The sequence below is a fragment of the Alosa sapidissima genome, chromosome 16 (assembly GCF_018492685.1).
Source record: "Alosa sapidissima isolate fAloSap1 chromosome 16, fAloSap1.pri, whole genome shotgun sequence".
Classification (NCBI taxonomy): domain Eukaryota; kingdom Metazoa; phylum Chordata; class Actinopteri; order Clupeiformes; family Clupeidae; genus Alosa; species Alosa sapidissima.
In genome coordinates, this window is record NC_055972.1 from 1,019,091 (window position 1) to 1,042,094 (window position 23,004).

General features: G+C 44.2%; 2 protein-coding genes across 7 annotated transcripts; one reads left to right on the forward strand and one right to left on the reverse strand.

Moving 5' to 3' along the window:
* Positions 1–1,364: 1,364 nt before the first annotated feature.
* On the reverse strand, positions 1,365–13,403 carry echs1 (enoyl CoA hydratase, short chain, 1, mitochondrial). The gene is made up of 8 exons (XM_042066336.1): positions 13,239–13,403; positions 11,376–11,579; positions 10,129–10,256; positions 9,115–9,214; positions 8,528–8,632; positions 2,233–2,352; positions 2,028–2,095; positions 1,365–1,799 (listed from the first exon to the last, which is right to left on the reverse strand). The coding sequence occupies exons 1-8, from the start codon at positions 13,324–13,326 to the stop codon at positions 1,734–1,736; spliced, it is 879 nt and encodes a 292-aa protein (XP_041922270.1). The 5' UTR covers positions 13,327–13,403; the 3' UTR covers positions 1,365–1,733.
* A 155-nt stretch (positions 13,404–13,558) lies between these two features.
* Positions 13,559–22,996, forward strand: sprn (shadow of prion protein). Of its 6 annotated transcripts, none has more exons than XR_006023406.1 (2): positions 13,559–14,198; positions 15,251–16,100. XR_006023406.1 is itself a non-coding variant. In XM_042066346.1 (2 exons), exon 2 carries the CDS (start codon positions 21,320–21,322, stop codon positions 21,707–21,709), a length of 390 nt encoding a protein of 129 aa, XP_041922280.1. In that variant the 5' UTR covers positions 13,583–14,200; positions 21,279–21,319; the 3' UTR covers positions 21,710–22,993. The 6 variants fall into 6 exon arrangements, 5 of the variants coding, with proteins under 5 accessions (XP_041922280.1, XP_041922279.1, XP_041922277.1 ...); XM_042066346.1 differs by lacking the exon at positions 15,251–16,100 and adding an exon at positions 21,279–22,993 and having other exon boundaries at positions 13,583–14,200; XM_042066345.1 differs by lacking the exon at positions 15,251–16,100 and adding an exon at positions 21,269–22,992 and having other exon boundaries at positions 13,584–14,198.
* The last annotated feature ends 8 nt before the right edge of the window (positions 22,997–23,004 follow it).

Consider the following 23,004-nt stretch of genomic DNA (forward strand, 5'->3'; position numbering starts at 1 on the left):
GAAGAACCCGTTTATATGGAAACTGTTAACATTGAATGAACAATCCAACGCAATCAAGGCTAAATTGCACATTCATTAATGACAATACATTCAGACATTTTTCTTTTGGCATCATCATTAAAACATTTCACAATGTATAGGCTAGCGTAACGTGCACGCCACGTTGCTAAATTAATATAATTGTAGTTGTTACAGCAATTCTTCCGTATTTCGTTTCCCGTTAGACCTATGAAGTCCTCATTTTCATTGGAAATAGCACCAGCAAGAAGTCTATACACAGTCACAAAATAAAATAATTAAAGAACAAACTACAAGTAAAATATCACTGGATTACCTGCACAATTTAGGCACGATTTAGCGATCAACATGACATGGTTTCCTTTGCAGAAGATAACGAACGGTTTGGATGTCATTTAAACTGCAACACATTTCAGCAAACAGTTAGCACAAATTAATTAAACAAAGTTATTAAACATGGATTCATTTAAAGGACAAGGCCTAGTTTATTAAATGCCATCCTGTCCATTGTGTGTACATCTGTAGAATGTGAGCATCTGGCACCCACGGTCACACACAAATGATCAGAAATGATCGTTAGGTCTGCGTTTATCAAATCACATTAAAACCCACTAAAGCACCAAACTGCTGCTGTTGTCGCGGGGATTCGTGACGCACAGAATAATTAGGGCAGCATGAATAGCCCGCAGTGATTCCGTGGCGACATCTAGTGTTGTAATTGTCAGCGCAAAGCTCACATAAAAGATGGCGTGCACCTCCACTCCTTTCCCCGTTTGACACGCTTCAAGTCTCTTGGCATGCTACAGTATACGGTGTCCAGCCACTGACCACCTATGATGTCCTGTTCTAGAACATCTCCAGCCACTGGCCACCTATGATGTCCTGTTCTAGAACATCTCCAGCCACTGGCCACCTATGATGTCCTGTTCTAGAACATCTCCAGCCACTGACCACCTATGATGTCCTGTTCTAGAACACCTCCAGGGTTCTCCAAAGGTTTTGGGCAGTAACGTGGCAATGCTTAATGAGGTGTGAATCCAGTGACTGGGCCCTTGTTATGCTTCATTATCTATAGTAATGGCAGGTTATGATAAATTCAACTGATGACAGATTAGGAGCTGGAAATGCAATTGTTTTTTAACCTCCAGACAAAATGGCCTCTCTTATGACAGACCCATTAAAGCAATATCTTATGACTGACCCATTAAAGCGATGGCATTTCATATTGTAGTCCTGTTGTGGTTCTGGTTTTGGTGTGGTCGGTCCTGGTCTTCAAAGGACACGTAGACACGTAGGGATTGAGATGATAGGAATCAGATGATAGGAATCAGTCCAAACAATTCCAGTAACACAACTTACATTTTTATTCAGCAAACAATCTTGAGACAAAAACATCTCTGGGGAAAATGTATTAAAAACATGATAGATTCAGAGAAGGCAAAGAGAACAGTGGTGATCAGAAGTGTGTGTGTGTGTGTGTGTGTGTGTGTGTGTGTGTGTGTGTGTGTGTGTGTGTGCGTGCGCCTGCGATTTCCCAGCAAAAGTGTGTTACGGAGACTCTGACAGCTTGTCCAGTCGGGCCACCTCGTTAGTTAGTCAGGCAGGAAGCCGCAGTAAGGCATCACACTTCTCATCGCAGGCTCCAGCCGATAGCAGGAACTGTAGAAGGAAAACCATCCATCCTAAGACAGTCCAGCGTCTCCACTCGACTTCGGTTACTTATCTTGGAAGTCGGCTTTCCTCTTTTCAACGAACGCGGTCATCCCCTCTCTTCTGTCCTCCTGCCATGCAGCGGAGAGGAGACAAGGCCGGTCAGCAGTGTCTAACACTCACAGAAAGCATTCTCAATTTTACAGACAGACAGGACTACAGACAGCATTCTCCATTTTACAGACAGACAGGACTACAGACAGCATTCTCCATTTTACAGACCGACAGGACTACAGACAGCATTCTCCATTTTACAGACAGCATTTCCGACCCGAGCCCAGACCGACAGGACTACTCACCGTGGCGAAGGTGGCGTGGAACAACCTCTTCTCCAGACGGTTCCCTTCGGCCAACGTCAACTCGAACGCTGGAGATCAGACACAGCAGGTGAATACAAACTGAACTCACACTCATGAGCTCCCGCTCTCCCTGCGGAACACCACTGGCAAGAGAAGAGCAAACACACAAACAAACAAACAAACAAACACACAACTGATCACTGACCTGCGTTGACGGCCTCCTTGGCCATGGCGGACACCAGCTTGGAGTTGCCAGCGATCTTCTCGCCAGTCTTGATGGCCTCCGAGACAAGCTGGTCCACGGGGAACACTCTACTCACAAGACCTGCACACAAGACACAAGAGATCAGAGATCGCACGCACGCACACACGCACGCACGCACACGCACACGCACACACACTGGTGTTCCATAAGGCCTGACTTCCATGGGCGACAGGGGGAGGTATAGGAGGGGCTGGTTTGTTGTTTTAGGGTGGGGCCGAGCAGGGGGATTGAGGGTCTGGCGCCTGGGCTGGCTGGGGGGGGGGGGGGGGGGTCACGGGTGGTGGAGGGCAAAATAACTGGAGTGACCTTTCAACCTCATAACAAGCCATTAGGAACGCCGGGATTGGCCGACTTAAGGATTCCCCGCGAGTCTCCGCGAGTCTTTAAGCTCTTCCCTGAGCCCGTCTCTGGGAGGGGGGGCGGCTTCCTGCACTATTGACTTGACCTTGCTTTGCATCTCTCATGGACAATCTGCTCCTACTTGCGCCCTCTAGTGGCCACTGAAGACACAGCCCAGACAGGAGGTATGTGTGGGAAAAACCCAGCCCTGACCGCAACAGGGACCACCCGAGTCTCTCCTCTGAGCACGGCCAGGCAGCACCAATCACTCTATCAACACGGTCCTGTGGATCATTAACACAACTAGACTGCATTTCCGACGGGAACTGCGAAAGTGTGCTTGCCCTGGTCCGGTCACCAACGTGAGCAGACAGTGGCATACGCTATGCTGAACCTGGCTTGATCCAGGCATTGTAATAGTGGCTTTCAGTGTTGGAGCAGTGGCAATATCTCAAAAGCTCTAGGAGAGGGCTATTCAACTATTGGCTTGCGGGTTGAATGCGGTTCGTTGGATTTTACCTTTGGCCTGCCTTCGAATTTAGCTTCTATGACTATGACTGAGATCAAATCAATAAAATAAAATGCCAGCAGTGATTGGCTGCAAAAATAAATAATGTCACGTCTTGCGCCTCTCAAACTGGTAAAACTCAGGTAACCTACAGAGTAATTGAAATTATGAAATATGACCAAGACATTAAAAAGCTGCTTGTTTATCAGGATACTTTTTCACTGATTTATTTTAAAAAATATGAGCTATGAGTGTGAATGTTATAAATTCCATCCCACAAATTATGTTTTACTGGTTTATTTGACAAATAATCTTTATGGATTTGCTCTATAAAGACCGTATGTCTGTTTCGGATTGTTTTGTGAGCCTATTGATGTAGCCTATCTCAGATGTATCTCAGAATAAAGGAATACTTCATATTACTCTAAACCACCGTCTGTAAATCAACTGTATACTACTGTCTACATTGCACTATATTTCTTGACCTGTCTCTGTATGTTTCATCACCTTTCTATACTTTGCCTCACATTGCAACACAGCTCAGATCTTTGGTTGCTGTGAAGGCCAGTCGTTCTAAATGGATGGTTGCTATGGCCAAAGGCCAGTTCTATCTCTGCCGTTGTCAAGCGGGCATATCGTAGAATTCTGATTAACCTTATCTTATTTGAAACATCTCTATTTTACTTAGTAAATGTACGTCAAGTTTCGTGAAGTTCGGACCAAATTTGTGACCTTTCTATTCAATCCAATATGGCGGAAGAATGACAAGGCTCAGTGACATCATTTTCAATTTCCACACTACACCGGTTCCGGCTGGACGTTCCAGAGTTGGACCGGTGGGATATCTCAAAAAGTCTTGGAGCAGGAGCTGGCCAAAAATCTGGCTTACAGGAATAAGAAAACTTAAGAAGAACAATAAGTGTGCTGCTTTCAGCAAGCACACTTAACTAATAACGTGTGCAGCTCTGAGCTCATCATAGCTGCCTCTACACAGACGGCCAGCCCACTGCAACTCTCAACACAGAGCGACAAATGGCATCCAACCAGGAAATATGTGCTGGTCAGAGACACAATGAAGAGGGCTGACTATCCATCAATCATTAATATTTCCAGGCCTATATTAAAATTCATTATTTATTTAACTTTTTATAAATTTAAAAGTGCAATGAAAATACAAAAATACAGTGTGTTTTTCCTCGATGAGATCTTTATGACAAGAAGAATAACTTGTGGCAGTTAAACGGGACGTTCAGTTAGGCTAAACTTATAAAGATATTAAGCGCTGTGGTGCTCTAAAGCAGCGGAATGCGAGTCCGGCGTTCAGATTAAACAGAGACCCTTGCTTGTTCCAAAATAATAAATTATAAAAAAGAATCATGTTAAACAATAACTTGACCAAAAACATAATAATGCTTAGATCTGACAGGTTTTGTCAAAATGTAACTCAAAACTATCCAAGGCATGGAGTCGAGAAAGAGTGTTCCATTGTGTTTAAATGTAGTACTAGTAGCCTAGGCCTACTGCTTCAGCCTCTGGCAAGCTCAGAAGGGGACGGCAAGTGACTGAGCTTGAGAGTGACGTGTTGGAGACTCATGGTGTAGGACAACGACTTTTCATTGACAACAAGGTATTAAACCAACCAACAATATAAAATATTAAGAACAGCTCTTATTTCATTGAGTTAAAGCGATGGTTCGGAGAAATTTCACCCTAGGGTTCTTTGCACCATGACCCCTAACCAAACACCCTCCCAGAACCTTTTTTCCCTTGGTCGAGTAGCGCTGTCAGAAACTAATGACGTTCTGCAGTCATGATGGAACCAACTTTTATCTCGTAAATTACCCCACTAATAATGCCCTGAATGGTACAAAACTTCTGCAGTAGTACAACTACGACCTTTAGTCCAATAACGAGGCATTAGAAAGCTACTATACTGATTATCTGCTACTATACCACTGCGTCAACGTTTCTTCTGTGATTTGGGAAAAGCCTGTAAAAGTCCTGGCAGGAAGCATGCATAAGGATAGTGTGATTTCATTTATCACACTATGTAACGTAACCTGCATTAGTTTAATCAACAACAAATTAACGTGATCAATGAAATTCTTAATGATCAACTATCGATCGTCGATTAATCATGCCCATCAATAATCTGCAGATGCTCAGATTATCAACACACAATCTGCTGACAGTGTTACCTACACGTTATGGTAGAGGTGATCTGCTGACAGTCTTAACTGGTTAAGGTGATCAGCTGACAGTGTTAATCTGCTGACAGTGTTAACTGGTTAAGGTTATCTGCTGACAGTTAAGGCTATCTGCTGACAGGTTATGGAGTTGGATTTGGTTATGGTGATGTTCAGTAACTATTCCAACAACTATTTTACACACTGAACCTGAATTTTAACTGATAACCTGTAAGTCTCTGTGGGCGAAATAGCCACCTGTTAAGGCGCACGCCAACATTCAACTTATTCACGGTCTCTCCCAGCGTTAGATAAGATGATACAGACCCTTCTCATCTCTGTGCGTTAGATAAGATAATCTCTGTGCGTTAGATAAGATACCCTTCTCGTCTCTGTGCGTTAGATAAGATACCCTTCTCGTCTCTGTGCGTTAGATAAGATAATCTCTGTGCGTTAGATAAGATAACCTTCTCGTCTCTGTGCGTTAGATATCTGTGCGTTAGATAAGATACCCTTCTCGTCTCTGTGCGTTAGATAAGATAATCTCTGTGTGTTAGATAAGATAACCTTCTCGTCTCTGTGCGTTAGATATCTGTGCGTTAGATAAGATACCCTTCTCGTCTCTGTGCGTTAGATAAGATACCCTTCTCGTCTCTGTGCGTTAGATAAGATAATCTCTGTGTGTTAGATAAGATAACCTTCTCATCTCTGTGCGTTAGATAAGATAACCTTCTTGTCTCTGTGCGTTAGATAAGATAACCTTCTCGTCTCTGTGCGTTAGATAAAATGATACAGACCCTTCTCGTCTCTGTGCGTTAGATAAGATAACCTTCTCGTCTCTGTGCGTTAGATAAGATACCCTTCTCGTCTCTGTGCGTTAGATAAGATAATCTCTGTGCATTAGATAAGATACCCTTCTCATCTTTGTGGGTTAGATAAGATGATACAAACCCTTCTCATCTCTGTGCCTGCAGTAACTCAGTCTGACGCACCCATCATTAGCAAAGTTAGTGTGAAATCTCATATTGTTATTGACATCTATGGAGTCCTACTGACATGGGCATTGTGGATCACAAATTCAAATAGAGCCAAGGAGAGGAACTGAATATAGGTCCAGTGGGCGGAGTCTAAACAAGATCCAGGGGGTGGAGCTGGAACTTGGTCGGGGTTGTTAGCTTGTTGCTACTGATTTGGTTCAGCTGGCCAACCGAGGATTAAAATAAGTTCATTAAACAATTTTAACAAATTCTACAACAAGACTTCATGAATACATGCGTTCATATCATATTTTGTTGATATAACGAGACAACATATTTCATACGTGATACAAAGACGTGTTCACTTCTGGCGTTTTGGGTAGCTAACATTAGCTGCTAGTACAACACAAAGGGCTCTGTCTGTGTGACCTGAAACGCGTGGTCAGTGTCGAAAAGCTTAGGGGTGTGTCCAGTTCACATTCGGGGTGGTTTTGTTATTAAACGTCGAGCGCAGTGTTGTTCAAAAAGGTTGTTCTTCCGTTTCTCAATCAGTCATGGGTGAGTTTTGGGCATAACAGCCTTTCAACCAATGAGAGAGACATCCGTCATTCCCTTTAACAGCAAGCAGCGCAACTTCAAAACAGCGCATCAGTATTTTGATAGTCAGCGGCGCATTTAAAGGAATCTGCTTGCATGCGAGACCATGTATAGAACACAGGGATTCCACTAAACCTTGCTTTACTGAAACCTGTTTGTGACTACATGCATTCTGCACTCGCCTATTATTTGAACCGAAAGGCAAAGCGAAACCATCATCACCGTGGCCTCGTAGGCAGGTTCTACAGTTATTTACTTCACTATTTACTCCACACATTGACCCATCTCCACACATTGTGTTCTGCAGCGAGACCCATCTCCACACATTGACCCATCTCCACACACATTGTGTTCTGCAGCGAGACCCATCTCCACACATTGGCTCTAAGTTCAGGCCAACGTTCTATCTTTACATTAAGATCAGCTGAGTATGAGCATTAAGATCAGCTGAGTATGAGCCTGTCTGTGTTTCCTTCATTAAGATCAGCTGAGTATGAGCATTAAGATCAGCTGAGTATGAGCATTAAGATCAGCTGAGTATGAGCCTGTCTGTGTTTCCTACATTAAGATCAGCTGAGTATGAGCATGTCTGTGTTTCCTACATTAAGATCAGCTGAGTATGAGCATGTCTGTGTTTCCTACATTAAGATCAGCTGAGTATGAGCATGTCTGTGTTTCCTACATTAAGATCAGCTGAATATGAGCATGTCTGTGTTTCCTACATTAAGATCAGCTGAATATGAGCCTGTCTATGTTTCCTACATTAAGATCAGCGGAGTATGAGCCTCTGTGTTTCCTTCATTAAGATCAGCTGAGTATGAGCCTCTGTGTTTCCTTCATTAAGATCAGCTGAGTATGAGCATTAAAATCAGCTGAGCTGAGTATGAGCATTAAGATCAGCTGAGTATGAGCATGCTTGTGTTTCCTCTTGACATAAAGTGCAGTCTACGACTGTCTGTCAGTCTGCAGTCTAAAGGATACGTTCAGACTTGGCTTCTGACAAGAGAAGTTGTGCAGACCGCTTTTTCCGTTTTTAAAACATCTGAAAAATACACCAGTCTGAGCATAGTCTAAGGGTTGTACTAGGTGAAACCAAAACCATGTGGTTGTAGTTAGTTACTGAAAATGTATTGAACTATTCTGTTGAGCTAGACAGAACAGCAAAAACATTGCAATGTAAAGTTGACGACAGCTAGACTGAGTGAGTGTCCTTACAAACTACTATCTTGCTCATACAGAAGCGACTCGACTGAGCGGCCGAATATTCATGGTCATTTGAACTTCATTTGTCCACTACGTTCGTTTTCACCGAGTTGTCCCAAACTGGAAGTGGTTGAGATGTCGGGAATTTGGATCTCTGGGATCGTGTGATCAGGTCTGGTGCCTACCTGCCTGCTTGGCATCTCTGGGATCGTGTGATCAGGTCTGGTGACTACCTGCCTGCTTGGCATCTCTGGGATCGTGTGATCAGGTCTGGTGACTACCTGCCTGCTTGGCATCTCTGGGATCATGTGATCAGGTCTGGTGACTACCTGCCTGCTTGGCATCTCTGGGATCGTGTGATCAGGTCTGGTGCCTACCTGCCTGCTTGGCATCTCTGGGATCGTGTGATCAGGTCTGGTGCCTACCTGCCTGCTTAGCATCCTGGGCGGAGATACGGTCTCCGGTCAGCACCATCTCCATGGCGAGGGACTTCCCCACGGCTCGCGTCAGCCTCTGAGTGCCGCCCGCACCTGAGGAGGACACACAGGTGAGTCTCCGAGAGGCCATAACAGTCTACACTTCTACCTGTAGGACTCTCCACTGGGCCACAGCAGCTTATGCACCTGTAGGTGTGTGGTCCACAGGGTGAAGCAGACCTGCGTAAAGCAGACTCCTTCTCCATAATCAGCTTATGCACCTGTAGGTGTGTGGTCCACAGGGATAAGCAGACTCCTTCTCCATAATCAGCTTATGCACCTGTAGGTGTGTGGTCCACAGGGTTAAGCAGACCTGCGTAAAGCAGACTCCTTCTCCATAATCCGCACTGTCTACATGCTTCATCTTTGGCACGTCATGTTTGTGTTGAGAACACAAATCCTGGCCAGTAGAGACGTCCAAATTCCCACGGAATGCTGGGAAGCACTGGGACATTTGACCTTTGAGATTGGTCCAAGTGGCGTCTCTTACCCAGACCACGGTAGGAGCTGGGATACTGTGACCTTTGACCTCTTACCTGGGATGGTCCCCAGGAGGATCTCTGGCTGGCCGAACTGAGCCTTCTCCCCGGCGTATATGATGTCACACATCATGGCAAACTCACATCCACCGCCGAGCTGTTAACACACACGCACGCACGCACGCACACACACTCCATATCAGTATCAGATAGCAAATCAACATGTTGCTTCCAGAACACTGTGAGGAGTGGTGTCCCAAATCTAGTTTCCTGTTGAGCTCACATATTAACAGCCTTTCATCAAAAATGCAGAGTACTCCTTTAATTAGGAAGTTCACAGTGGTGGGGCCTGTCCTGTCGTCAGCACTTACTACAGAGTACACCTTTAATTAGGAAGTTCACAGTGATGGGTCCTGCCTTTCATCAAAAATGCAGAGTACACCTTTAATTAGGAAGTTCACAGTGGTGGGGCCTGTCCTGTGGTCAGCACTTACTGCAGAGTACACCTTTAATTAGGAAGTTCACAGTGGTGGGTCCTGCCTTTCATCAAAAATGCAGAGTACACCTTTAATTAGGAAGTTCAGTGGTGGGGCCTGTCCTGTGGTCAGCACTTACTGCAGAGTACACCTTTAATTAGGAAGTTCAGTGTTCAGCACTTACTGCAGAGTACAGAGCACTGTGGTCAGCACTTACTGCAGAGTACACCTTTAATTAGGAAGTTCAGTGGTGGGGCCTGTCCTGTGGTCAGCACTTACTGCAGAGTACACCTTTAATTAGGAAGTTCAGTGGTGGGGCCTGTCCTGTGGTCAGCACTTACTGCAGAGTAAACCTTTAATTAGGAAGTTCAGTGGTGGGGCCTGTCCTGTGGTCAGCACTTACTGCAGAGTACACCTTTAATTAGGTAGTTCACAGTGGTGGGGCCTGTCCTGTGGTCAGCACTTACTGCAGAGTACACCTTTAATTAGGTAGTTCACAGTGGTGGGGCCTGTCCTGTGGTCAGCACTTACTGCAGAGTACACCTTTAATTAGGTAGTTCACAGTGGTGGGGCCTGTTCTGTGGTCAACACTTACTGCAAATCCGTTGACTGCGGCGATGACGGGCTTTTTGACCAGAGACACCTTGTTCCAGTGGGCGAGGAAGTTCCCCCCGTAGCACTCCTGGAACGTCCGGTTCTGCATCTCCTTAATGTCAGCACCCGCTGATAAACAACATTACGTCAACAACACAAACAAACAAATAAGCAATAAAGCATGGAACACAGAAAAAAATAAGAAAAGAAGAAAAATGTAGACAAGAGAACAACAGAGTGTTATAGTCATCATAGAAACAGTCCAATACAATAGAGTGTTATAGTAGTCATGGCTACAGTCCAATACAATAGAGTGATATAGTCGTCATGCTACAGTCCAATAGAGAGCCGAAGTCCCGCCCCTTCCGTTTGCCTCCATGGGACCTATCTTTCAAAAAATTTTGAACGACAGTCTATGCCGAAAAAGAAATTATTTTCTGGTCCCGGTTGACTTGTGCCTTAAATTACCCATATGATGTTGGTCAATTTTAAAGACAATTTTTCATGTGAAGACATTTGCAGTTTGTTTCGTAACTATTGAATTACAACATTGTGAAAGATCGTAATTCCAACGACTACAAACCCATCAGTCGTGCTAGTGACGTTAGCTCATTCACAGCCACACTAGATTGTACAAGCATACCAGCAACAGGTCTTAATTGGGCTTGCCGATGAAAATACCATCAGTCAGAGGATTAAACACATCAGGTAAGTTGTATTCGTCCATAGACTGTACATTAGATACTGTTAAGTGACATAGCAGGCAGCAAGATGCAACCATTAACTAGCATAACAGCTAATCTTATCGTTTCATTACATTGGTGACGTACATCGTTCGAGACGAGAGATGTAGTCCACTGAGCGGATTCGCACAAAACCAACATAACTTTTGAAGTCAATAGAACAACAGTACTTTCTTGACGTGAAAAATTATCTTTTAAATTCACACACATCATATGTGAAATTCGTGGCACAATTCAAACTGGACCAAAAAATAATTGTTATCTCTCCATTAACTCCCGTTCATATTTTTTTGAAAGACAGGTCCCATGGACCGGAAGTAGAAGGGGCGGGACTTCGGCTCTCTATACAATAGAGTGATATAGTCGTCATGGCTACAGTCCAATACAAGCATTCCAATCCAAAACCAACAGGTAAGTGTATGAGGAAATCACAGTGTAAAAACAGCAGCCAAACACTCAGTGACCTCTCTCCAGGTGGAGCTGAGACAGGTGAGCGGGGTCTCACCTGCGAACGCTCGATCGCTTCCTGTGATGACGATGGCGCCCACCTGGGGGTCGGCCTCGAAGGTGTCGAGCGCCCGCCCCACCTCCAGCATCAGGCCGTCGCACAGCGCGTTCAGGGCCTTGGGCCGGTTCAGCTGGATGAAGCCCACATTCTGCTGCTCCCCACGCTTCTCCACCAGGATGTACTGGAACTGGCCAGAACCGGCTGTGGAGCACACTAGACTTACTAACTCCTCCACACCAGGCCGTGTTGACTAACTAACTCCTCCACACCAGGCCGTGTGTTCACTAACTAACTCCTCCACACCAGGCCCTGTGTTCACTAACTCCTCTACACCAGGCCGTGTTCACAAACCCAGACTGTGTGTTCACTAACAATACACACACAAATACTATTCAGTTGTGCTGCCAGGGAGGTGTTGGTTTAGTGACGAACCCAGATCAAGTTAAACTAAGAGGAAGTGGTAAACTCCCTAATAATAGAGCCCTATGCTTCAATCTCCTTCCATGACAAAGTTATAAGGCTGTCTGTTAGGACATTAAGACAAAGCAATAGAGTTCAGCAGAATCACCTCTCATTAGGACATTAAGGCAAAGCCAGAATCACTCACTCGTCCACCCATGGACGTTGCAAAGAGAAGACCCTGCCGGCTTCAGCTACCCAATGATAAACAGAGTTCTGGAGAATTCCAGCCAGAATTTGTATAATTATGGCATGAAATATATAATGTTACATTAGAGTCTGCAATTGGTCCATGGATCCATTGTGTCACTACACCCCTTGGTGTACCTGTAAATTAATACCTTCATGTTTATTACCCACCCTTTCCATCCCAGTCTCAGTGCATCCAAAGTAAGCTTAGACTTATCGCAGTTATCTATTTACTATGTCAAAAGTGAGCCCCAAGGTAACATTGACAAACACGTTGATGCACTGCTTCAACAGTAACAGTAAAGCTCAAAACTACAATAAAGTGGTCTACCTAATGCTCAAATCTACAATAAAGTGGTCTACCTAATGCTCAAATCTACAATAACGTGGTCTACCTAATGCTCAAATCTACAATATAGTGGTCTACCTAATGCTCAAAACTACAATAACGTGGTCTACCTAATGCTCAAAACTACAATAACGTGGTCTACCCTCACTAGAGCAGGGGTTAACAGCAATGCTCAAATCTCAGTGTTTCCCATACATTGACTTATTTGTGGCGGCCCACCACAATCTCAACATTGACCACCACACAATGATTTTCCAGGTTGTACTAAAATTGTGCTTAAATCTGGTTAGCATCATAAACACCCTGTGCTAATTTGTTAAAAACTGCTGCATTCAAGTTAATTCTGCAAACCAACCACCACAAATGGAATTAAATTCTCTGGGAAACACTGAATCTACAATAACAGAAGTTCTACCTTCACTAGAGCAGACGTTATAGCAATGCTCAAATCTACAATAACGTGGTCTACCTAATGCTCAAAACTACAATAACACGGTCTACCTTCACTAGAACAGGAGTTAACAGCAGGGTTAACAGGGCAAGGATTAACAGCTGCCAACGTTGCTGGTTGCATGCATGTTTGCAACAGCTGGCTAGCTAGCTGTCTATGGATAACAAGTGACATAACACTCGGACTTCTGTGCGACATGACACATTTCAGACATCAAACTAAAGGATGTCGTGGTAGGTTACCTATAACAGTTACAACAGTAACCAAATCAAGCCAGCAAGTCAGTTAAGTAGCATTGTGCATATATGTTAGCGCTGCAACTTAGCTTGAAGTTCATTGTGAAGCTAACATGACATTGACGCAGACACAAGCAAAATACTTGCTGTTTGCTTCAAAATAGCCGCGTGTTTACCTGAATACTGTCGCGTTATTGCTGCTGTCAAAGGCGCCAACTTTGACGACCTCAGGAGTGTTGCAGCTGATTTGTAGAGTAACGCCATTTCGTTATGGACAGACAGACTGAACACTGTGCAGCAGCAATAAGCCCTCAGACCATGGATCACCGACGTCACCGACACACTTGAGTCAAGGGAATCACCAACCATCTAAAATCTCGCGATATTTCAAGACCAATCAAAAAGTCCGAGGAGGTAGGAGGTTCTCGGTCTCTCTTTTACTGTTTATGGTAGAAATTAGGCTATTATAAAGAATCACAGTAACAAAATTCAAATAATTAGGCCTAGCCCAACCAAACAACACTAGACAAACCAGTCCCATTTACAAAACGAATAACCTCAGAACCACAGAAACCGATGTTGGCATGCTTTCCATAGACATATGTGAGCTAGGTTCATTCATACCGTTAGATTATTCAGTACATAATTGGACACTGATTAAAGATGATAAGCAGACAAATCGAACCCCAATGGGGCACTCAAACTCACCCTCTCCTCATTCGAGAAATGAAAAGAAATTCGTTGTGGAATAACCTACCACAGATAACATTTACCAAACAATGCAAAAAAATACAATAAAACAATGTTAGAATTCATTCGTCGGACGCTATGCCTATCTACATCGGATGGGCAGAACAGAACACAACATTGGAAACGTGACATTATGCCATCAGCATGTAGAAGCTGAATTATTTATACTTCATGAGGCAAGCTGTGCGCGCCCGTGCGCCAGTGCGCTCGCGTGGGCTCCCTCCGTGCGCTCGCGTGATCCACCGTTCCTGTAGCCTACATAGACGTGAATCCGCCCGAGCCTAATTCAGCTGTAGCATATATGTACACCGCCAGGACATTTTACATTTTGCCTTTCCTCGTTCTACACCGTCTGGAAAATCAGTGAAGCTGCGTGTTGTTTTGAGGTAAGTGCTACTTGCTTATTTAGCTTGCTTATCAGAATGTAATTAGCGTTGTGTAGTGTCATACTATTTTTTCATCGCAGGAAAAAAGGCAGTTATGGCGATGTGCAGGCACGGTGTCCTCGCGATCACTGACGAACATAACGGAGTTAGATCCATTTTCTGTGGCTAAATGTCCCAATAACACACAACACACATATGATGAAATAAAAAAAGCTATGTTTCGTGCACCAGCTGATCTGTCTGTGTGGAAATGATATCAGCTCCACACCCTCGTCATTGAACCCATTTCTGCTGCGGACACAAATGGGGTAACCGAAATTACCGACAACATAATGGGCTCTAACTGGAGAAATGGTTTTTCATTATACACATAAATGCTTTACATTTATCTACATAGTATTACATATATTAAATGCTTTACATTTATCTACATAGTGTTACACATATTAAATGCTGTACATTTATTTAAAACGCAGGATTGGCTGTATTATAGCTTTTTTATTTGAATTCATTATCTGTTCATTGCAATTGATATGATGTGTGTGCAGTGTGTTGATTAAACACTGGACCAGACAGGGGCAGTGCATTAGGTTGCACTATTAGTTATGCCCACACGGTGGCGCCTTCACACCAGTTTTCTTGCCAGCACTGAAGTGTGACTATATAGGTAACCTTGTAGCAGTCATCAAATGCAGTCCAAGTCACACCTGCTACACCCAGTGCTGCCGTTAAAGGGCCCTGAACACACCCAGTGCTGCCGTTAAAGGGCCCTGAACAAAGCTGATGAATGATGGAACTGATTATGCGCATTTGGAATCAGGAACTAGCTGGATGGAAGAATGCAACAGAGTGACACAATTCCCATACTGTGGTGTCCTGTCTGTCTAGGCCTGTGACATCACTGTGTCTTGTCTGTCTAGGCCCGTGACATCACTGTGTCCTGTCTGTCTAGGCCCGTGACATCACTGTGTCCTGTCTGTCTAGGCCTGTGACATCACTGTGTGTCCTGTCTGTCTAGGCCTGTGACATCACTGTGTGTCCTGTCTGTCTAGGCCCGTGACATCACTGTGTATCCTGTATCATCACAACCTCACTTTGAATGTCAGCAAAACAAAGGAAATGGTGGTGGACTACAGGAAACAACAGAGCAGAGCTTACACTCCACTTAAGATCAGTGGGCTGCCAGTGGAGAGTCACAAGCTTCAAATACCTGGGAGTACACACACACACACACACACACACCTGGGAGTACACTTCACTGACGATCTAACATGGACTGTTAACACACACTGAGGAAATCAAGGCAAAGACTGTACTTCCTACGTCAGCTGAGGAAGTTCAAAGTATCAGCACCCATCTTGAAGGCCTTTTACTCCTCAGCTGTGGAGAGTGTCCTGACAAGTAGCATCATCACTTGGTATGGGAACTGTACAGCCCGTAACTGCAGTGCCCTACAGAGAGTGGTGCGATCTGCCGAACGTACCATCAGAGCACCTCTCCCTACCCTGCAGGAGACCTACAAGAAAATACTATGTACCGGGACCCAAAGTATCTTAAAGGACTCATCACATCCTGATCATGGACTTTTCAAAAGACTGAGGTCAGGCAAACGTCTCTGCTGCTACAAGACCAGAAAAGAGAGACTGAGGAGGAGCTTCTATCCTCAAGCAATCCACATCCTGAACACACACAAGACTATATAAACTTTTTTATTTTATTTTATTACACACTTGCACATGGACTGTACACACACTGCACTTTTTATTCTCTCTTGCTATTTATTAAAATATTTCTTGATCTTTCTTTCTTCACACTTGCACAGAAAAAGCTGAACACCAAATTAAATTTCACTACATGCTTTACGTTAGTATAGCTATGTATGTGACAAATAAACCTCCTTGTGTCCTGTACGTCTAGGCCCATGACATCACTGTGTCCTGTCTGTCTAGGCCCGTTACATCACTGTGTGTCCTGTCTGTCTAGGCCTGTGACATCACTGTGTGTCCTGTCTGTCTAGGCCCGTGACATCACTGTGTGTCCTGTCTGTCTAGGCCTGTGACATCACTGTGTGTCCTGTCTGTCTAGGCCCGTGACATCACTGTGTGTCCTGTCTGTCTAGGTCTAGATGTAATGTCCTGTCTTTCTCATACATGTGCTTTGGTTGATCTTACCTGCTCCAAAAGGGAATACCATCAGGTTTGGATTACGGCTGGATTTGAAAGCATATGTAGGGTAGAGGTCCACACACACACACACACACACATATGTAGGATAGAGGTCCCATAAACGCACAATCATGTGACACGTCGTTGCATATACCTCTGACATGTCAAACCGAATGTAGAGTCGACTCAGCTAACGCGTAGTGTGTCCTAAACTAACACACACACACACACACTCAGACACACAGACACAACTATTGCAACATTAGCACCACACACCAACAACATTAGCACCACACACACAACATCAGCACCACACACACAACAACATTAGCACCACACACACACAACAACATTAGCACCACACACACACACACACAACAACATTAGCACCACACACACACACAACAACATTAGGACCACACACACACACAACAACATTAGCACCACACACACACAACAACATTAGCACCACACACACACACAACAACATTAGCACCACACACACACACAACAACATTAGCACCACACACACACAACAACATTAGCACCACACACACACACAACAACATTAGCACCACACAAACACAACAACATTAGCACCACACACACAGAAAAACATTAGCACCACACACAACAACAACATTAGCACCACACACACAACAACAACATTAGCACCACACACACACAACAACATTAGCACCACACACACACACAACAACATTAGCACCACACACACAACAACATTAGCACCACACACACACAACAACATTACCACCACACACACACACACACAACAACATTAGCACCACACACACACACAACAACATTAGGACCACACACACACACAACAACATTAGCACCACACACACACAACAACATTAGCACCACACACACACACACACAACAACATTAGCACCACACACACACACAACAACATTAGGACCACACACACACACAACAACATTAGCACCACACACACACAACAACATTAGCACCACACACACACACAACAACATTAGCACCACACACACACACAACAACATTAGCACCACACACACACACAACAACATTAGCACCACACACACACACAACAACATTAGGACCACACACACACACAACAACATTAGCACCACACACACACAACAACATTAGCACCACACACACACACAACAACATTAGCACCACACACACACACAACAACATTAGCACCACACACACACAACAACATTAGCACCACACACACACAACAACATTAGCACCACACACACACACAACAACATTAGCACCACACAAACACAACAACATTAGCACCACACACACAGAAAAACATTAGCACCACACACAACAACAACATTAGCACCACACACACAACAACAACATTAGCACCACACACACACAACAACATTAGCACCACACACACACACAACAACATTAGCACCACACACACAACAACATTAGCACCACACACACACAACAACATTAGCACCACACACACACACACAACAACATTAGCACCACACACACACAACAACATTAGCACCACACACACACACACACACACACAACAACATTAGCACCACACACACAACAACATTAGCACCACACACACACAACAACATTAGCACCACACACACAACAACATTAGCACCACACACACACACAACAACATTAGCACCACACACACACAACAACATTAGCACCACACACACAACAACATTAGCACCACACACACACAACATTAGCACCACACACACAACAACATTAGCACCACACACACACAACAACATTAGCACCACACACACACAACAACATTAGCACCACACACACACACAACAACATTAGCACCACACACACACACAACATTAGCACCACACACACACAACAACATTAGCACCACACACACAACAACATTAGCACCACACACACACACAACATTAGCACCACACACACACAACAACATTAGCACCACACACACACACACACACAACAACATTAGCACCACACACACACCACAACATTAGCACCACACACACACACACACAACAACATTAGCGACGTAACAGTAACAGCTCACTCTCCTTACAGGAGTGTACTGAGATGTAACAGTAACAGCTCACTCTCCTTACAGGAGTGTACTGAGACGTAACAGTAAATGAAGCCCGAATCTCGAGAGGGCAGAAGTGGCTCACACTCCCAACTGTATCGGCCAACTCTGAGGAGTCCTATCATTCATAATGAATCTCTTAATTATCATTCATAATTAATTAATATCTTCATTATCATTCACAATCAATAAATCTTTTAATTATTATTCTTAATCAATTAATCTCCTAATTCAGGGTTGCCAACTTTGGGTGTTTGGCTGGAGTGAGATTTTGTGAAGTCATAGTGCGTGTGCGTTAAATTTTTCCCTAAACCTAATTTTAAAAATGTCTGTCCCCTGACTTTTTTGTTATGTACAGTATAATCCCTGATTTATGTTTTTAAAAAAAATGAATGGAAAAGTTTCTTCAAAATGTACAATTAAATTATTGATTGCACTTGAAAACAAGACCAGTATTTTAACCCCGTGGCATGGAAAGATTATGAGCCACTGGGCCCCTGGGCACAGACATGAAAAGGGCCCCCCTGCCCACCTGAAAAAGGTAGCAGCTCAGTAGAAAAAATTGAAAAATAACCCCTTAAATGATGACTTCTGGTGAGTTTTGTGGAAAGAAATGGACAGATTAAGACTTATGAATGTGTGTATGAGTGTACCTATGTATCAGGGATGGAAATAGCCTAAAATATCTTTTTCCACCTACCATTCTGGCTGGTGGATTCCAAAGTCTACCAGCCACTAGAGATACAGTATGAACATTTGATGAAAATCATGACCAAAATGATCACGGTTATTGGTATTATTGCAATATGATTAAAATGTGCTGACTTTTTTTCTAAACCTACCATCAATGTTGGACAGAACTCATAATTGGCCTGCCCTTCATGCCCAGTAGCAACAAATCTAAAGGTCAACAGAACAGCTATATTGTCATAAAAGTGGTGTGGCTCCTTTAAGACCCAATCCACTGGTGTGAGTTCTGGAGCCATCCAACTTTATCTAACTCTATACTATCCTACATCATCTGATTTTAATATTATGTCTAGGCTATATTTAACATTTATTTTCTATTTGGCCTGTTATGAAATTATGCATTGACCAATATAAGCACACTTTTTTAAGACACTTATAAATACATGCATGCTTAGCATTTTGTGAAAACAAATCATTATGGCTACATCGACAAACTCTGAGCCATGAGCTGTATATCCTCTGATTTTAATATTTACACATATGTAGGTATTAAAGCACAGCTCAGTTTTAAGACACTAAAAGCCCAAAATTGGAGACCATATAGAAATTTGCTACCATTTCAAAACCGGATTACTCTGGAACGGCTTATTGTACAGGGGATTGCATTACACCTTTGTGATCGGTAAGCTCTGCTGTTTATTCTGGTTTACGGTTTGTCATGTGTGGAACGAAAAGTTTGTGAGATATTCCACCTATATGAATTGAAATGAGCGCAGAGCTATAGCCTAATATGATTATTTCTTGAAAGTTAATTTTCTCGCGAACCGTTTATCGCAGCAAATAGCGGCTATAGCACCTTATAAAAGATGAGAAAAGTTATTTCATGTGAGGTCTGTGAGGCTACTTTGCAAGTAGTTTCTAGAGAAGAATGGGCGGCCACACTTTAGCGGTCTGCCTCATGTCTACATAGCAGCGTGTTCCGTGAAGGTGTCGCGGACCGGATTAAAATAGCCTAGTCAGCGAATCAACAATCAGAGAAAACTGCGCTGAGAACGTTGTAGGCGGATATTAGACCTACCTGCTGTTGGTCTAGACATATGTATGCCTTAAACTCGTATCCTGTCATTTAGAAACAAGTCTAGTCTAGTCATCAACAAAAAACGAACGGATTGCAAAAAAAAATTGGCGGGATTTGGCGTGACATTTCTTGCATGTGCGTGAGAGCGTGAGATTGGTGCTGAAAGCGTGAGTGTCACGCCAGATGCGTGAGAGTTGGCAACCCTGCCTGATTGAGTCTGTATATTAACAGTTGTCCACTAGGGGTAGCAGTTGGGCTCTTCAACTAACAACCTCAGCCAGGTCTATTTGCAACATAACATCACTTGGAACATGCCCAACATGCACCACACACCTGTAAATGCCTTCTACATGTGAATTCCACAGACTGGGTTCTACATGTGAATTCCACAGGCTGGGTTCTATATGTGAATTCCACAGGCTGGGTTCTACAGTATATGTGAATTCCACAGGCTGGGTTCTATATGTGAATTCCACAGGCTGGGTTCTACAGTATATGTGAATTCCACCGGCTGGGTTCCTAATGTGAATTCCACAGGCTGGGTTCTACAGTATATGTGAATTCCACAGGCTGGGTTCTACAGTATATGTGAATTCCACAGGCTGGGTTCCTAATGTGAATTCCACCGGCTGGGTTCCTAATGTGAATTCCACAGGCTGGGTTCTACAGTATATGTGAATTCCACAGGCTGGGTTCTATATGTGAATTTCACAGGCTGGGTTCCTAATGTGAATTCCACAGGCTGGGTTGGGTTCTACAGTATATGTGAATTCCACAGGCTGGGTTCCTAATGTGAATTCCACAGGCTGGGTTCTACATGTGAATTCCACAGGCTGGGTTCTACATGTGAATTCCACAGGCTGGGTTCTACATGCATTCTAGTTCCTAATCCTGTCATTTTGTGTTCCATCTCAGTGGACAATGTTCTACATTCTATCTCTGTAGTCTTTATTTGAGTGTGAGTGTGGTTCTGCTTGTTTGTTTGGGAGATGCTTTTAACCAGCTTTCTTCCTGTGCTCTTCTCCCCTCACAGGTGTGTGTGTGTGTGTGTGTGTGTGTGTGTGTGTGTGCAGGGCTGGGCAGTATGAAGAGAGTGTGGGTGGCCGGCTGGGTCGTGGTGTTGCTGTTTGCGCTCCTCTGTGACCCCGTGACCTCTAAAGGGGGCAGGGGCGGGGCCAGAGGGTCGGCGCGGGGGACGGCCCGAGGGGGCCGTGGCCGGACCAGCGTTCGCTCATCCCCCGTGCGTGTGGCGGGAGCGGCAGCAGCGGGAGCGGCGGTCGCCTTGGCAGCCGGCGGGTGGTACGCGTCAGCTCAGAAACGGCCGGATGACAGCTCGGAGCGCGATGACCAGTACGCCAACCGCACCGAATGGGACTTCTACAGGACCTCGGACTCCGCCCCCTCAGGCTGCCTCCTCACCAAAGTGTGGTCAGTCCTGCTGTCAATCAACACGCTGGCCTACGCCCACCTCTGAGGCTATCTGCTATCTCACAGCTTGATAAGCTACCTATCGTTAAGTTCCTGTGCAATAAATTCACTAGAAAACACAAACATTAGAGCAGTTTTATTACATGTTACTGGGGGGCGACAGAGAGCTGTTTAGACAGAAGACGTTTTGTACCTGAGTGACTGGGAGAGCCGTTTAGACAGAAGACATATGTGTTTGTACCTGTGTGACTGAGAGAGCCGTTTAGATAAAAGACATATGTGTTTGCACCTGAGAGAGCCGTTAAGATAGAAGACGTATGTGTTTGTACCTGAGTGATTGAGAGAGCCGTTTAGACACCTGTGTGACTGTCCGGGCAGGACACCTGCGATCCGTGTGACAGGAGGCGTTCCAGCTGTGGGGGGGGCTGTGTAGCGTTTAAGCTGAAGGCGCCGGGGCAGCTGGGAAATGTAGTGTTTAAGCAGAAGGGGCCGGGACAGCTGGGAAGTGTAGTGTTTCAGCTGCAGGCTACAGGCTCTTCTGCTTCACTGATCACAGCCACACCTGGACCAGCATTACCTGTGCTCACCACACCACACCACACCTGGACCAGCATTACCTGTGCTCACCTGAGACTCTCACCTGTGCTCGGGGCACCAACGCTCACCTGACGTGCACTGTTAAGATCCCACAGATACTCTGCAGCGCTAACAAAAGCCCAGCCACTGACTCCACATTCCCAAGAGTCAGGAGGTCACGTTCACATTCATATTCAGAGCAGTGTCTCTTATTTCTACCCTTGTATAATGCAAGTGATCTGTCTTGTGAGCACCACTTTGTAAACCTACACAGATAGAATTTGAGCTACAGCTTTTGAAAAACCCGCTTGGAATATTTATATTGTAGGTATTTCCTATATGCAATTTGTAAGAATTTTTGATTGCAGAAATAAGGACATCTCAAAATTTGAGAAAATTAAGTTAGCAAAGCTATGGACCTGGTGAATTAAACCAGACAGATATTTGTATTAGAAATATTTTGATAGATAATCTGGATCTCTCCATTTCTATTGAAGCAATGCAAACGACAATACGGATCTGTGTCTGTATTGTGACTGTTGTCCAATGTGAAATGTTTTTGTAAGTGTGTGTTTTGCTGTAGATTCCCTTATTGTTGTTCACCAGGTGTGTGTCATTTCTCTGTTCCTCTAAAATGTTTTTAAATCCCTGTGAAAGTATCAGATTAGATTATGAAATTATATGACGTAACCAACATCAGTGGAAATCTAAATGTACCTGTTTACCAAATATTCTGTATAATTAAATATCAAATAACACACAATA

What these genes read in the sequence shown, in the direction of transcription:
- sprn (XM_042066343.1), top strand. Translation starts at nt 16,329, where the DNA reads ATGTCCTGTCTTTCTCATACATGTGCTTTGGTTGATCTTACCTGCTCC. An exon ending in CCAAAAGGGAATACCATCAG is followed by an intron (nt 16,395 to 21,268) that starts GTTTGGATTACG and finishes CTCCCCTCACAG; the next exon opens with GTGTGTGTGTGTGTGTGTGT.
- echs1 (XM_042066336.1), bottom strand. Translation starts at nt 13,326, where the DNA reads ATGGCGTTACTCTACAAATCAGCTGCAACACTCCTGAGGTCGTCAAAG. An exon ending in AATAACGCGACAGTATTCAG is followed by an intron (nt 11,580 to 13,238) that starts GTAAACACGCGG and finishes TGTGCTCCACAG; the next exon opens with CCGGTTCTGGCCAGTTCCAG. An exon ending in CCTCCTGGGGACCATCCCAG is followed by an intron (nt 8,633 to 9,114) that starts GTAAGAGGTCAA and finishes TGTCCTCCTCAG; the next exon opens with GTGCGGGCGGCACTCAGAGG.